Source organism: Canis lupus, chromosome 29, assembly GCF_011100685.1.
Source record: "Canis lupus familiaris isolate Mischka breed German Shepherd chromosome 29, alternate assembly UU_Cfam_GSD_1.0, whole genome shotgun sequence".
NCBI classification, from domain to species: Eukaryota; Metazoa; Chordata; class Mammalia; order Carnivora; family Canidae; genus Canis; species Canis lupus.
This window is the reverse complement of record NC_049250.1, coordinates 23361365-23379283: the sequence shown is the minus strand read 5'-3', so window position 1 is coordinate 23379283 and position 17919 is coordinate 23361365. Positions and strand designations below refer to the sequence as shown.

The 17919-nt window shown below is 37.2% G+C and overlaps 1 protein-coding gene across 5 annotated transcripts in view; it reads right to left on the bottom strand.

The window, feature by feature from the left end:
• Nucleotides 1-17395, bottom strand: part of GDAP1 (ganglioside induced differentiation associated protein 1) — a 30534-nt gene extending 13139 nt beyond the window's left edge. Inside the window, exons 1-2 of one of the 5 annotated variants that reach the window (XM_038579562.1) lie at nt 17306-17395; nt 4509-4556 (exon numbers count right to left, since the gene is read on the bottom strand). Coding sequence is in view for 2 of the 5 variants with exons in the window: in XM_038579558.1 (XP_038435486.1) it covers nt 4364-4556; nt 5433-5549 (310 nt within the window). In the remaining 3 variants the exon portion in view is untranslated. Of the gene's footprint in view, nt 1-4363; nt 4557-5432; nt 5681-17305 lie in introns of those variants that run through there. The other 4 variants (XM_038579559.1, XM_038579558.1, XM_038579560.1 and 1 more) reach the window with 4 other exon arrangements.
• Between the last annotated feature and the right edge of the window lie 524 nt (nt 17396-17919).

Genomic DNA, 17919 nt, shown 5'->3' with positions numbered 1-17919 from the left:
TTATTATCAAGTTTACAGAATGAAGCTATCTTTAATATTAATAAGCTTCTAATGATTAGGGATCTTTGAAATATCTCAGGTCCTTGCACCAATTAGTACCCCAAAAATACCTATTAAAAGAATGAATAAAGAGATTGTTCTTTGCCAGCCCTTGGTTGAGCAGCCATAATTGAGTGCTTCTAAATTCTTCCTTTGACCTAAATTTTGACCTCAGGAATATCATTGACATCTACATCAATAACTGCTTTCAAAAAAAAAAAATTAAGAGGTATCTGGCTGGCTCAGTCAGAGTGGCACATGACTCTTGATCTCAGGGTCATGAGTTCAAACCCCATATTGGGTGTAGCGACTACTTAAATAAAAATAAAACTTTAAAAAAATCAAGCATAGCCATCATTCAATTTAGATAATTTTTTTTAGGCTAAGACTTGAAAGGGATTGCCTTGGCTACCAAATTTCTCCCCCCAAACTACTGGTTATTTAATGGACTCATCCCAAAAACATATAAATATAAATACTGACTATATACAAATGTTGAGAAATGTCTACAGGTCAGCAAAATATCATTTGTAATATAATCCCCAGCTGGTAAACTAGTAAGAGATGACAAATGGCAGCAAGGGAGATAACAGGTAACTGCATTCTATTCTTTACATGACTGAATACACTTAAAATCTCCTATTATAAGCATGGGCAACTATGTCTCATGATATCCATTCACTTACTACTCTAAGTTGTAAATGTTCCTCAAAGTTCTATCCATAATTCGACAAAATGTTGTATGTTCTGACCAGTTCACAATCTGCCATGTTCTAGATAGAACCTATACTTTTAAATAACTTGTAATCATATCAGCTTTTTATTATTAGCTTTAATCAAAAACTTTTTAGCAAGCTAGGTCTCCCATCCTTCATTAATGCCCCTGATTTTTTAATTCACATACTACATTTAGCCCTGTTAAACTTTGCTTCATTATTTTTCCATTTTATTGCCCAATGACAAGCACTTCACAAACTAGTCATCATTTTAACTATCTTAGCTTTTGTCATCCACAAATGTAAAAGTATTTCCACAATGTGCTTATTCAAGTCATTTATAGAATTGTTAGGCTCAAGTCAAAGAACAGAAACCTGTAAGAACACCAGTAGATATCCCTGTCCAGGCTGATGCCAAAAGTTCATCCATTTTAATCATTCAAAAAAGTTTATTAAACTCCTGTTAAGGGGATCTCCGGGTGGTTCAGCAGTTTAGCGCCTGCCTTTGGCCCAGGGCGTGATCCTGGAGTCCTGGGATCGAGTCCCACGTCAGGCTCCCAGCATGGAGCCTGCTTCTTCCTCCTCCCGTGTCTCTGCCTCTCTCTATGTCTATCATTCATAAATAAATAAATAAATAAATAAATAAATAAATAAATAAATAAATAAATCTTTAAAAAAATAAAAATAAACTCCTTTTAAAGAACATTCACCATATGAAGCACTGGGAATAGAGCTATTAATGAGACAGACACTGTCTCTGACCTTACGTGTTTATAGTTGTTTATAAATAATTGAGATAAATATAATAAAATTATACAGGATAAGTCTTTAGCTAAATGGGCAACCTTGTGCAACACATTTATAAATGAATATTCTCCAATACAGTGGGTTGTTCATCTGAAAATGTGCATTACTTTTATCCAGCCATATTTGCTTCTTTTTTCCACAAGGGTATCTTATGAAGTAATCTCAAAGGCTCTACTTAAGATACATTATGTCTAGAACCATGTCCAGTACACAATAGATTTATTTTTTAAGTGTTAAAGCCATTCTTCAGTAATGTAAAATTTAAGCTTGTTCCTTTTAACTGAGATACTCAAAAGTTTTATATATATATATATATATATATATATATATATATACACATATGTGTGTATAAGTAATTTATAAGTGCCGCTTAAAATTTAAGCAGTTACTTAACACACAGTAGTAGTGCTTCTCAAATTTTAATGTATATATGAATCACTTGGGGATCTTGTTAAAACGAGGATTCTGATTCAAGAGGTCTACAGTAGAGTCTGGGATTCTGCATTTCTAACAAGCTCCAAGGTAATCCCAATGCTGCTGGTCAATGGAACACATTTTAAGTAGCAAGATTCGTAGAATTCAGCTTTCCCCATCCTTGACAATTGGCTAACATCTGTCTTGTCCGGCTCTTTTCCTAATCTCCAGGGGTTCTTAATAACAAATACAAATTATCTTAATGGTAATTGTGATAACACATGCATGTTTATTTTTTATTTTAATACATTGGGATTAATTTCATCCATAGACCAGACTAGCTTTTATATAACTGTTTTCTTGCTGTCTTCATATCTTCAAACCATGGGTTTTGGGGTCCCTTACTCTTCATTTAACCCTTTTTAATGGAGTAACTACTCTCCTGGGAAAGAGAAAAGAGTGAAATAAGAATTGACTGGACTTGTTTTATCTCTGCAATTGACCAAACTATATCACCTAATCCAAGAGGACAGAGAAACTAAATCACCAAGGATATGCAACAAGTTAGCAACAGCTGCAGATTAAGACCTGGGATTCTTGATTGTTTACTGATTCTATTGGTATAGCCAGAATTAAAGTCCTTAGTTCCCATACTTTCATTTAACATTTAGTCCCAGTGCCTTCTCCTCTGATTCCATAAGCAGCAACAAGAAGAACTTAATATTTCCCTTCTTTGAGTAGGACTCAGAATGTATTTTAGTTTTGTTTTTACATCATCAAAGCAAAAGAAAACGCCTAAGAAAGCCTAATAATCATTAACATTACTATGTTATAAAGTAACATTTTATATTACTGAATATCTTAAAGGAGAAACAATGTAAGGAGAGGAGGAGGAGAATGCTAGTAATAGTAGTAGTTCAAGGGATGCCAACAAAATATTTAAATATGATTTTTCATTTACTATATCTTTTTAAGATTTTTGACAATTTAAAACAGAATTATTATACAGTTTTTATTCATATCATAACCACTTTTCCCAAGAAATACAAATTATTTAACAGACTTGTCCATTTCCAAAAAGCTCAAGGTTGAGAAAAATTGTCTTAAATCAATTAGCCACCATTTTCAGTACAGTCCCCAGCATACATACATAAGGGAGAGCAAGTAATAATAAAGGAGAAAACAGTTCATTAAACTCTTTGATTTAGATCAATGGCCACCTCTAAAACCTCCAATCAGAATCCTAGGGAAGCAAACACTTGGAATAAAAATAGAGGCAGCCACATTGCCAAACTAATTCCCTGGGGTTCCCTCCACACATGTTTAGGTCCCATACAATTTTTTCTAAGTACCTCAAGCATTTTTTGACCTAGTAGTTTCCTTTCTCAGCTTCCAGTAATTTGGGGTTATATTCTAATTTTATCCTGCCCAATTAACCTCAACAGAACTAGTGGTAGATGAAAAGTAACTGGATCTCATGCGGCTTCTTTTTCAGAAGAGTACTCAGCTGAAAGCTAGGAGCCTTCTCTTCTCTCAATTATGCCAGTGAAGCTGTAGTTCACCTCAAAGGATTGTCATTAGGAGCAAGCAAGACAATATGCAAATGGCAATGACTATGGGAGATAGCTAGTATAATATAAAGACGAGGATTTGAAAGACTTCCAGTCCAGCCCTACTCTGCCATAAAATAGCTGTATTACCTTAGGCAACCCTGTTTCTTTTTCCTCACAAACAATGGGAATAACTAGTCTACCATGCCTGTCTCACATGAGTTCTTTTGAAGATTAAATATAAGAGAAGTTATAAAATGCTTAACATAAAACACACTGTCAATTACTTAAAAGCACTATACAAATTTAAGTGCTATAACTCCTTGCAAAAGATATAAAATTCAAACTATAGAGAAGCCACAGGGCAAAGATCTCCAAATATACTAACATTCTATTCTCCCTTGCCCAAGTTTTATTCATCTTTTTCCCTTCTATTGTTTTTAAGATGGAACTATTTGGTAGACTAGAGAAAACTCATAGTGTACATTTCAAATGGTTATGAGTTTTCAAGGCTAAAAATTCACCACCACAAACCACACACCTGCAGAGGTTTTTACAAGTGAATGTAAAAGGAAAGTTCCAACATTAAAATTTGTAGCTACACAAAATCTTTTAAATAGAGTTACTCTGGCTTACACAAAATTTATGGTATTGATCTAATTTGTATTTGTGTGCTTATGGAAATGGAAAAGGTTTTTAGCATGAAACCAAGGGGAAAAAGGAAGGGGAGAAGGAAGGGAGGGAGAGAGAACAGGAGGGATGGAGGGATGGAGGGAGGGAATACACACATTTGTGTTGAAAGTAAATCCAAGAAATCACAAATAGCCTTAACATTACCATCCAGGAAAGTCTGTTCAAGATAATCAATGATCTGAGTGGCCTCACAAATAATGTTTTCCCCGTGGATAAGGACAGGCACTTCTCCAGTTGAGTTCAAACGCATAAACCAAGGCTCATTGTGTTCACTCAGGGGCAGACTTACATCATGTTCCTCGCACTTCAATGCCTTTTCAGCAATTACCAAGCGCACCTGAAAGAGTTCACACTGGTTACTACAACACATGCAGGCTTTAACTGACACCCCTGGATACCATTAAGTAGCCTTTCTGTGTTTCCCTAAGTTATTATTATCAACAACCTCTTTAACTATTCCTGTCCTCGGAATTAACAAGTGAGATATATTCTAGCATCTTAATCATATAAATTAGGACAACAAAATGAGGAACGAAAATAATTCTGGCTGTATTGATTTATTCCACAGTGACTCTCCCATCATCAGTACTTTCTTTGCGTCCTAAACCTAATTATGTGTCCTCCCCAGACAAAAAAATAGTGAAAGGGAATAAAGGAGAAAGGAGAAAAAATGAGTGGGAAATATCAGAGGGAGACAGAACGTGAGAGACTCCTAACTCCGGGAAACGAACAAGGGGTGGTAGAAAGGGAGGTGGGTGGGGGTGACTGGGTGACGGGCACTGAGGGGGGCACTTGATGGGATGAGCACTGAGTGTTATGCTCTATGTTGGCAAATTGAACACCAACAAAAAATAAATTATTTAAAAAAAAAGAATCTGATATCTAGATGTGCTAGGCCTTGTGGAGGAGAGCAAATGCGTACAAAGGGTAAAAGAAGATGATGCGGTTGCAGGAAGGCGCTTTCCTCTGCCTCGCTCTCCAAGGCCCAGGGGACAAGGCCTTCCGCCCAAACACCTAAAGTAGATGCTTTTCTGTCGCACTTCATCCGCGGCAGAGCCTGAGTCATAGCCTTTGCATCTCAGACTAAGTGCGCTCGAAGGGATGCTGCGCCCGGGGAGGCCCGGTTCTGGAGGCCGAGTGCCCGGAGGGCCCCGGGGAGCTGTCCCGGTGCTGAAACCTGATCGGCGCCGCCCGCCCCGGCAGAGGCCTTTACCTTTTGAGAGCTGAAAGAATGTGTCCAGTGGTACAGAATGAGCCTAACCTCCGCGTCCGCCTTGCCTTCCGCCATCAAGGGCGCGCCCCCTGTCTGCTCCTCCTGCCTCCGAGCCATCCTGGGGTGCGGGAGCGCTGCGGGGCCTCGCCCGTCAGCCCAGTGTTTTTCCCACCCGCACGGCCCCGCGCAGCGTCATTAGGTTTTCCGCGATGCCGCCGGGAGCCTGCAAAGACGATTTCGCGCGGACGAACAGGCCACTGGGAAGTGTAGTTTTGCAGGCAAAAAGCCTGCCAGGCGGGGTCTGCGAAGATGTGGGGGGCGCGTCTCCGTGCCAGAAAGCCTCTGGCGTTTGGAAGTCACATAGGAGGTGCAAGTGGACTTGTGCAGGCGAAGCGATCCAAAATAAGAGTCCCTGATTACTAAAATGAGTAATGCATAATGTTGATTGCAAATTACTCATTGGTTTGGGGGGTGGAATAGAAGTTGCTCAAGTATAATAAAAGCAGCAACTTCCTTTTGGAGGATTAGCGCCCTTCACGGAAGGGAAGCTCGGATGGACAACACAGTATAAGGATCTTGGAGTTTTCATTAGAAGATGCGCTTGTGGAGTCATGCAAAATAATAATAAATGACAACAGATCTCATTTTTTTAAAAAATAGCCTAGTTGCTAAACCAAGAATTTTTAGGGCAGAACTACTTGGGTTCACGTCTTGCTTTTTGAAATGGAGGTAATAGTTCTATTTCCCTCATAAGGTTTTCCTGACAAATGAGTAAATACAATGTCCAACACTCAAAATAGCTTCACATGTTGTAGCCACTCAATAGTATTCACAAATTCAGTTGTTTTATAAATAACTCTCGTATAGCTGGATGAAAAATCATAGTTTTATACTAGTCTAACTATTGTACACCTCTTAAAATTTGGCATAGTAAATTAATAAAAATTCTCCATCAGCAAATATGTATTGATATGACTGTAAAATGAATGTATAATTCATTCAGTAAATACTTATTGAGCGCCTATTACATTCTAAACATTGTGCCAGGCTCTAGGAATACAAAGATCTGACACTCAATATATGTCTGGTCCTCCAAAATCCTCCAATCCTCCAAAAGGAAGTTGCTGCAGAGACAACAAAATAAATAGACAACAATAGAGTTGAGAACTGTCAATCTTAGAGTGAACACAAGGCTCTATGAGAAAAGAGAGGCAAGGATGTAACTCAGGTCAAAAGAGACAAAAATCTCATGAGCCCCTTCCTCCCCTTTACAATATTGCATTTGTTATTCTATAAATTCTTTTATGATTTTTAAAGATTTTAAAATGTCTTTCATACCTGTGAGTTAATTCAAATGCTATAGCAAAAATGATCCTTATCAAATTTGTTTTTTTATCAGTTTGGTCTTCAAAGTAGAAGAGAAAAAGCAAACTTTGAAAATAGAATGAGGTTTAAATTATGGTTCCACCCCTAACTTGATCTCTCTTGAGCCTTCACTTCCTCATGTGTAAAATATGGATATATATATAAATATATATTCCCACAGTGGGAATTCAATAAGAGAATGTATATAAAGCACTTAAGACATTGCCTGGAATATAGCCTCTTAAGGCCTCAAAATTTTTACAACTATATAATCCTCCATTGCCATTCTTTATTTTAATTCTTTAAAATAAAGCTTTATTGCCATTCTTTATTTTAATTCTTTAAAATAAAGCTTTATTTTAAATTCTTCAACCTCAGATTCCAACATACTATACAGTTAACTTTCCTTAATTAATTCAATCACTTCAATAGCTAAATAGATTCAACACTCTTGGCAGGTCATCTGTCACTTGCCACTGAAAGGGTTCTCACAATAAATCCCATGCATATAAAACACTGAGTACTTTCTCTATCACATCTTCCCAGTCACAAAGCCTTACAGCAAACATTAAATGAATTGATTATTGTGTTGGTTTTTAATATTAAGCATTTATAGATGTCCATGGGAGTAAAAATGTGTACATGATTTCTGAAGGGAAATTTATCCATATGCATCAAAAATCTTGAAAATAGGCAAAACTTCTAACCTAGCACTTCTTCTATTTGCAATTTAAGGAAATAAATTTTAGCAAACTCCAGCAGCTGACCCTAAAATTCTATTTTCTCTTTCACCGATGGTAATAGAAATTTTTAGCTAAGCACATAGGTGCTGAGAATAAAGACTGCATTTCCCTGACTCCATTGTACCTAAATGTGATTTTATGATTCCATCTAATAAATGGGATATTACCCCAAAGATACAGATGCAGTGAAACGCCGGGACACCTGCACCCCGATGTTTATAGCAGCAATGGCCACGATAGCCAAACTGTGGAAGGAGCCTCGGTGTCCAACGAAAGACGAATGGATAAAGAAGATGTGGTTTATGTATACAATGGAATATTACTCAGCTATTAGAAATGACAAATACCCACCATTTGCTTCAACGTGGATGGAACTGGAGGGTATTATGCTGAGTGAAGTAAGTCAGTCGGAGAAGGACAAACATTATATGTTCTCATTCATGTGGGGAATATAAATAATAGTGAAAGGGAATATAAGGGAAGGGAGAAGAAATGTGTGGGAAATATCAGAAAGGGAGACAGAACGTAAAGACTGCTAACTCTGGGAAACGAACTAGGTAGGGGTGGTAGAAGGGGAGGAGGGCGGGGGGTGGGAGTGAATGGGTGACTGGCACTGGGGGTTATTCTGTATGTTAGTAAATTGAACACCAATAAAAAAATAATAATAAATAAATAAATAAATAAATAAATAAATAAATAAAATAAATGGGATAATGGACATGCCCCAGGGAAAGTTATGGGAAGTTTCCCTAAGAAAACTGTTAGTCCTGTGCTTCCTCTTTATTTCATCTTGCTTCTGGGAGGGTGAATGCTTATTTTGTTTTTGGGGATTTTTTTAAAAGATTTTATTTATTTATTAATGAGAGAGAGAAAGAGAGAGAGAGGCAGAGACACAGGCAGAGGGAGAAGCGGGCTCCATGCAGGGAGCCCGACGTGGGACTCGATCCCGGGTCTCCAGGATCACACCCTGGGCTGAGGGCAGGCGCTAAACCACTGAGCCACCAAGGAATCCCCTGGATGCTTATTTTGGACCATAAGAAATGGGACCACATCCCAGAGATGGCCAAAGCCATGAGCAGGAGAGAAAGTGAACCCCTAACGACATGGGAGCAGAACCACCACACCAATCTCAGTCCGCAAACTGCCAAACATTTACTTGAAGAAAAAATAAGGCATATTGTTCAAGCCACTGTTATTTTTTGTGACTTCCAGGTGCTATCGTCTTAACCTACACTAATATATCAATCTTGGAAGATATAAATGGCTTTTGCTTATTCTCTACATATAGTAATTTTCCTATAAATGAATATATGCTGCTTTTACCTCTTAAAGATTTGAGTGTTAAAAGAATATCATTCAGCAGATTAGATAAGGAAACATAGTGGTGTTCTGGGTTTTTTGTTTTGTCTTAAATCATGATAGGAGTAGGAAAAAAAACTGTTACATCTACTTTCATTGATCCATAACTCCTGTTATTTTCCATCTCACTAAAAGCCACTTGTAGGTAATATGAAAACCCTATTATCTGTTTACTTGTTCACTCATAGAGTTGACTAAATTGCACGGGTATTCTGTAATTGTGTGTTTTTGTACATCATAACATAAGCTGTGGGTTTCTGGAGAACAGGACCCGGATCCAGGTCAATTTATTTCTTCAATATGCATTGTTGACCTTACCTGTCCCAGGAACAGTGCTAGACACAGAAGATACAGACTTAAACATCATAGTCACTGGGAACTCAAGTGTGGAGAAAGAGAAATGAGATTTCAACATGTGTGGAGATTGCTTTGATATCTAGGAGATTATAATAGGAATATAGACAAAGCTACCTAATACAGATAGTCTTCCCAGAAGAGGTGATGATCTTTACTGTAACTACTATCATACTAGTGCAATTACCAATATATCCAGTGTTGTGCCGTCTCTTGCTCATACAGGCCCATGAGAGCTGATTATTAAATTTTCAGGAATTTTATAAGCTGGATGTTCAACCCAGTTATTACAAAAAATTGAATTGCTTTTAAATGAATTACTTACAAAATACAGCTAGCAAGTACTCAAAACACACCAATTCCTGTTTTATTACATTTATTATTTTCTATACTCTTGAATTTCTTTTGTCTAATATATTTGTATTCTTGAATTTATTTATATCTATTATATTTGTATGATGGAAGTTATTTATATGGGTATGCTACAGTGCATCTCTTCTATCTCCTTGTTCAGTGATACCATGTTAATAACTTGAATGGTAGGGGTATTTACACTACAGAAACCAGCAAGTACTATCTATCATGTGTTTGTTTTCTCAGGAAAGTTGGTTGTTAAACATTTACCAGTACACCACTAAATGCACATATTTTACTTAATGTTGAATAAATTGTTTTGAAGATGATAACGATCAGGAGAACCATAAGTATATTTGAGAATGTGTAAGTTTGCATATTAATCTGTATATGGTACCTTTTCCTATCCCAACCAGCATTGGTTCTGCTTTCTCCTCCATTTCTCAGACAACCACACCCTATTTCCTTTTCATTCTCTTCACTGTGTTTAGGGAAAAAGTAGATATGCACACATTTATCAGCCAACTTTCGAACTGAGCACTTTCTCTAGCACATCTTCCCAGCAGCAAAACCATGAGTCATAGTAAACAGAGTGCATTATTACATTGGTATTTAACACTAATAATACCTTATAAACAAAAGGCAAAATGCAGAACTTTTGCATTAAAGATCACGGACCACTTTCTTACAGTCTCATTTGATCCTCATAATAGCCTGTGAGGCAGCTACCATTCCTAATTTAGAGTTGAGGAAATAAGGTTTAGTGATTGAGGGAACAGTCTGAAATCCTAGAGTAAGTGAAAGAGCTGTAACTCAAACATGACTTTTCAGACTACTTGTCAAGGTGTTATTTTCTACTACAGTATGCTAGTTTGAAGCCAAAGAGAGAAAGTTGTGGACTTTAAAGCTATACACAGCCTGGGACAAATTTCTTTCTCATGTGTTACATTCTGAGTCTTTTAAGGCCAAGGACCCAATGTTGTTAATTTCAGTATCGCCAAGAACCCAAAATAGTGCTTGGTGCATAAAGGATGCTCCAAAATGCTTTTTAATTCATAGAAAAAAAGAGTAAGTAGTCATCACCAGCACCAACAGTGACAAATAAAGACAGAAACAAAAAATAATAAGTAATAACAAATTATAGCCTGTTTAGTTTACTGCCCTAGAAATTCTGTGTGTAAAGACAATTACAATTGACAGAATTTGGTATTTACAAATCTGGACTATGGATCATGGCTCTGAAAATGAACTGCCTTTTATGTTAATATTCATTGATATTCTTAATTCATTTAAATATTTGAAGGAATAAAGTGCAAGTGAATTTGATTGATGTTTGAAATAATAGATCACGTAAACTTTCTTAGCCTGAGTCACTTTACTTATAAAATTATGATAAAAATACTCCAGATATTCTGGATACACATACATAACCAGTTTGGAAAAATTCCTTGATCTAGATAGTTATAATATGTATCTTTTAGTGTCTTCTGCTTCAATCAAGTCTTGATTTGTCATAAAGAACTATCATGGCGGAATGATGTATATGTTTATAAAAGCGATTATTCAAAGTCCTATCACTCATCTATATTGGCAGGTATTAATTCATATTTTTTTAAATGTATGTCACCTAAGCCAGAGATCTTGAAACTTTTTGACAAATTGTTCATACTCTAGGTTTCTGTTTTTTAAAGTACTTTTATGAATGACCACAAGAGGTCTCTATTTTTTTAAGAATAATTTGCTTTTCTCTCTTTTTTTTTTTTTTTTGCTTTACAAATTAAAAAACAGAAATGATGATATTCTCAAGAGAATATATTTAACTAATTAAGCTATCTCATTCAAAATCAGATTTTCCAAAATGAGGGGAAAAAAATCCTTTACACAAATGTAGAAAAAGAGAACTGTCTCCAGTTCTTCCTGATAGAGCAGCATTAACACTAAGCACCCAGAAGCTACTTAGCCTGCTCTGCTTTGACCCATGCTAGTCATCTGACACACATGAATTGCACAGAATTTGTAATTAGTACGCATATAAGAAAAATGCAGGTCCTTCTTTAGAAATTACTTTTGAGAATTTTTTTTTATCTCAAATGTGAATAGTTCCTGTTGTCTGACATTCTCAAGCATCTACAAAACTCTAAGTATTATCTAATTGAATGAGATAAAAGTTGGCTCATGGGGTACATTGATTTAGTAAAAAGAATTGCAATGAGCTCTAGCCAGAGCTCTAATCTCTAATGAATATGGCCCCTGTATTTGATTTATTGTAGTGGTTCTCAGAGTGTGGTCCCCTGACAAACAGATCAACATTACCTGACAACTTATTAGAAATGTACATTCTGGGGCACCTGGATGGCTCAGTGGTTGAGCATCTGCCTTTAGCTCAGGTTGTGATCCCCGGGTCCTAGGATTGAGTTCCGCATCAGGCTCCCCACAGGGAGCCTGCTTCTCCCTCTGCCTATGTCTCTCCCTATGTCTCTGCCTTTCTCTCTGTGTCTCTCATGATAAATAAAATGAAGAAGAAGAAGAAGAAGAAGAAGAAGAAGAAGAAGAAGAAGAAGAAAAGGAAGAAGAAGAAGAAGAAGAAGAAGAAGAAGAAGAAGAAGAAGAAGAAGAAAGAAAGAAGAAAGAAAGAAAGAAAGAAAGAAAGAAAGAAAGAAGAAAGAAGAAAGAAAGAAGAAAGAAGAGAAGAAAGAAGAAAGAAGAAAGAAAGAAAGAAAGAAAGAAAGAAAGAAAGAAAGAAAGAAAGAAAGGCACATTCTACTGAATCAGAAATTCTGGAGCAATTGGTGTTTTAAAAAGCCCTCCAGATTTTCCTGATGCACTTGGGGCTTGAGAAACTACCAATGCAGTGTAAAATTGATGAACCATTCCAATTCTCCATTTGAATTTGCCCCATCTGTAAAATTTATAGAGCAGAATTGCATATGAAAACACAACTTACAGTATCTGACTGCTTCCAGTATCTAGAAAAAAAAGGTCAGATGCTTTGAAACCACTTCCACAAAATAGCCTGATAAAACCCCATGGTGCCAAATCACCAGTTATAGTTTATAGGCTCAAGATGCCAAGACCCCTCCACTTTCCCCTCAAAAAATGTAGCTTACCCCCTGCAAGCTTCTAAGCAAAACCCTCAATGACCTTAGAATAGCCCCGATGTACTTTTGAAACTCTAAAATGTTACTTCTGGTCTTTCTTGCATCCCAGAGCAATCATATTTAATACCAAGTGCAACTTATTAATTCAGAAGGCTCTAGTTGTGAGGTTACTGTAGACTTAAAATAATTTGATTAATTTTCTAGTCTCTAAAAGAATGACTACTAAGGTTAATGTACTAAAATCTTTATTTTTAACTAGAGTATTCACTTTGAGCTATATTTCCAGTAGAAAAAATTTGACATATATGTCCACTCCCTCTCATTTATCTCAACTGTGATGAATGATGTACATTTCAGAATAAACACATGAATATGGATTAATATATAATATAAGCTAAGATGTCTTTTCCCTAGATGGTTGCTAATATTTTTTGGAGTGTTTACTGTGTGCCAGGAACTATTTTGAGCACTTATGTGTAGATTGTATTTAACACTTGCAAAATCCCTTAAGACAGGGAGAAGTATCATCTCCATTTTATAGATGAGGATATTGAGGCACTGACATGTCAGGAAATTTCTCAAATTCACATTATCAACCCCAGAAGTCTGGTCTAGAGGTCATGTTCTTACCACTGCAAGATGCAGGCTCAGTATATGCGGGATAACCATGAGGTCATCAGGTCTGATTTCACTAGTCTATATGCAAATATTGCTTATTATCTTCAGTCCCTAATTGTTTTAATTCAAGAATTTTTTGCCCAAGGCTGTTTAGAGCTCATAGAAAAAAGGAGGAATAACAGGATGGAAAGAATATCCTCCTAAAACTAAACTAACACTTATAAATTTGAACCAACACAAATCAGGTCTGAACCAATACCAAAAGATTGGGATCGTCCCTTGCATATTCTCAGACCATAATGCCTTGAAATTAGAACTAAATCACAGCAAGAAGTTTGGAAGGATTTCAAACACGTGGAGGTTAAGGACCATCCTGCTAAAAGATGAAAGGGTCAACCAGTAAATTAAGGAAGAATTAAAAAGATTCATGGAAATAATGAGAATGAAGATACAACCATTCAAAATCTTTGGGATACAGCAAAAGCAGTCCTGAGGGGGAAATACATCGCAGTACAAGCAGCCATCCAAAAACTAGGAAGAACTCAAATACAAAAGCTAACCTTACACCTAAAGGAGCTAGAGAAAAAACAGCAAATAGATCCTACACCCAGCAGAAGAAGAGAGTTAATAAAGATTCGAGCAGAACTCAATGAAATAGAGACGAGAACTGTGGAACAGATCAACAAAACCAGGAGTTGGTTCTTTGAAAGAATTAATAAGATAGATAAACCATTAGCCAGCCTTATTAAAAAGAAGAGAGAGAAGACTCAAATTAATAAAATCATGAATGAGAAAGGAGAGATCACTACCAACACCAAGGAAATACAAACAATTTTAAGAACATATTATGAACAGCTATATGCCAATAAATTAGGCAATCTAGAAGAAATGGACGCATTTCTGGAAAGCCACAAACTACCAAAACTGGATCAGGAAGAAATAGAAAACCTGAACAGGCCAATAACCGGGGAAAAAATTGAAGCAGTCATCAAAAACCTCCCAAGACACAAAAGTCCAGGGCCAGATGGCTTCCCAGGGGAATTCTATCAAACGTTTAAAGAAGAAACCATACCTATTCTCCTAAAGCTGTTCAGAACGATAGAAAGAGATGGAGTACTTCCAAACTCGTTCTATGAGGCCAGCATCACCTTAATTCCAAAACCAAACAAAGACCCCACCAAAAAGGAGAATTACAGCCAATATCCCTGATGAACATGGATGCAAAAATTCTCAACAAGATACTAGCCAATAGGATACAACAATACATTAAGAAAATTATTCACTATGACCAAGTAGGATTTATCCCCAGGATGCAAGGCTGGTTCAACACTCGTAAAACAATCAATGTGATTCATCATATCAGCAAGAGAAAAAACAAGAAGCATATGATCCTCTCAATAGATGCAGAGAAAGCATTTGACAAAATACAGCATCCATTCCTGATCAAAATTCTTCAGAGTGTAGGGATAGAGGGAACATTCCTCAACATCTTAAAAGCTATCTACGAAAAACCCACAGCAAATATCATTCTCAATGGGGAAGCACTGGGAGCCTTTCCCCTAAGATCAGGAACAAGACAGGGATGTCCACTTTCACCACTGCTGTTCAACATAGTACTGGAAGTCCTAGCCTCAGCAATCAGACAACAAAAAGAAATAAAAGGCATTCAAATTGGCAAAGAAGAAGTCAAACTCTCCCTCTTCGCCGATGACATGATACTCTACATAGAAAACCCAAAAGACTCCACCCCAAGATTGCTAGAACTCATACAGCAATTTGGCAGTGTGGCAGGATACAAAATCAATGCCCAGAAATCAATGGCATTTCTATACACTAACAATGAGACTGAAGAAAGAGAAATTAAGGAGTCAATCCCATTTACAATTGCACCCAAAAGCATAAGATACCTAGGAATAAACCTAACCAAGGAGGTAAAGGATCTATACCCTAAAAACTATAGATCACTTCTGAAAGAAATTGAGGAAGACACAAAGAGATGGAAAAATATTCCATGCTCATGGATTGGAAGAATTAAGATAGTGAAAATGTCAGTGTTACCCAGGGCAATGTACACATTTAATGCAATCCCTATCAAAATACCATGGACTTTCTTCAGAGAGCTGGAACAAATTATTTTAAGATTTGTGTGGAATCAGAAAAGACCCTGAAGAGCTAGGGGAATTTTAAAAAAGAAAACCATAGCTGGGGGCATCACAATGCCATATTTCAGGTTGTACTACAAAGCTGTGGTCATCAAGACAGTGTGGTACTGGCACAAAAACAGACACATAGATCAATGGAACAGAATAGAGAATCCAGAAGTGGACCCTCAACTTTATGGTCAACTAATATTCGACAAAGGAGGAAAGACTATCCATTGGAAGAAAGACAGTCTCTTCAAAAAATGGTGCTGGGAAAATTGGACATCCACATGCAGAAGAATGAAACTAGACCACTCTCTTTCACCATACACAAAGATAAACTCAAAATGGATGCAAGATCTAAATGTGAGACAAGATTCCATCAAAATCCTAGAGAAGAACACAGGCAACACCCTTTTTGAACTTAGCCACAGGAACTTCTTGCAAGATTCATTTTTGAAGGCAATAGAAACAAAAGCAAAAATGAACCATTGGGACTTCATCAAGATAAGAAGCTTCTGCACAGCAAAAGATACCGTCAACAAAACTCAAAGACAACCTACAGAATGGGAGAAGATATTTGCAAATGACCTATCAGATAAAGGGCTAGTTTCCAAGATCTATAAAGAACTTATGAAACTCCACAGCAAAGAAACAAACAATCCAATCATGAAATGGGCAAAAGACATGAACAGAAATCTCACAGAGGAAGACATAGACATGGCCAACAAGCACATGAGGAAATGCTCTGCATCACTTGCCATCAGGGAAATACAAATCAAAACCACAATGAGATACCACCTCACACCAGTGAGAATGGGGAAAATTAACAAAGCAGGAAACCACAAATGTTGGAGAGGATGTGGAGAAAGGGGAACCCTCCTGCACTGTTGGTGGGAATGTGAACTGGTGCAGCCACTCTGGAAAACTGTGTGGAGGTTCCTCAGAGTTAAAAATAGACCTGCCCTACGACCCAGCAATTGCACTGTTGGGGATTTATCCCAAAGATACAGATGCAATGAAATGCTGGGACACCTGCACCCCGATGTTTATAGCAGCAATGGCCACAATAGCCAAACTGTGGAAGGAGCCTCGGAATGAGAGGAGCCATCTGTCCATCGAAAGATGAATGGATAAAGAAGCTGTGGTCTATGTATACAATGGAATATTCCTCAGCCATTAGAAACGACAAACACCCACCATTTGCTTCGATGTGGATGAAACTGGAGGGTATTATGCTGAGTGAAATAAGTCAATCAGAGAAGGACAAACATTATATGGTCTCATTCATTTGGGGAATATAAAAAATAGTGAAAGGTAATAAAGGGGAAAGGAGAAAAAATGAGTGGGAAATATCAGAAAGGGAGACAGAACATAAAGACTCCTAACTCTGGGAAACGAACTAGGGGCAGTGGAAGGGGAGGTGAGTAGGGGGTGGGGATGACTGGGTGACGGGCACTGAGGTGGGCACTTGACGGGATGAACACTGGGTGTTATTCTATAAGTTGGCAAATTGAATACCAATAAAAAATAAATTTATAAAAATAAAAAAAATTTAAAAACCTGAAAACTTCAGTAAAAAACAATGCAATTAGAAAAAATAATAATAAATGCATAAATAAATAAATAAATAAATAAATAAATAAATAAATAAATTTAAACCAACATTCCCCTGATAGTATCTAATATCCTTTCTAAAAGTTTAAAAAGTGCTTTAAAAACAGTATTCATTTGATTTTCGCAACAAACCCCCCTTTTAGAGATAAGGAATCGGCACTGAGATGTGACGTATACCGCCCCACTAATAAGCAGTAGAGCAGGAACTAAAATGCAAGGCTTACAGCTCCAAAACTTGTGCACATCCTACCACAATCCACAGCTTCAAAGAGGCTCACCACTTGCCTCTGCCTAGATATGGGCCAACCCATGAGCACTCCATTATTTATGACATCACAATCTGATTTCAGTCTCCTTTCTTGACTTTACAATGAAGGATTTGGACACGGTGATCCAGGACTGTGGGATCCTCTCATTGTAGGAGCCCAGTGCCTGAGGTTACACTCCATTCACTGTGTAACTTGTCCACCTTAATTTAGTGTCACCCTCCACTGCAGACCATAGCATAGCAATCAAGAGCTCAGCCTCCAAAGTCAGAGATGGAGACAAATCCTTGCTCCAGCATTCACCAGCTATGTTAGCTTCCTCGCTCATAAACCAAGAAAAATAATCAAACCACTTTCACTGAGATAGACTGAGGATTGATCGCGATTTATAAAGTGTTATTTAACACAATGTTTAGCATAGGGCATATAAAAATTTTAACATAATGATGGTAGGATGGTAAAAGTAATTATGCTGGGTAAATGTTAACTATTAATGTGGTATGTTCTCCAGTCAGAGGAGTTTGGCTGCTAGATTGGCTAATCCTTGGAACTTCATTTTTGGCAATTCTCTC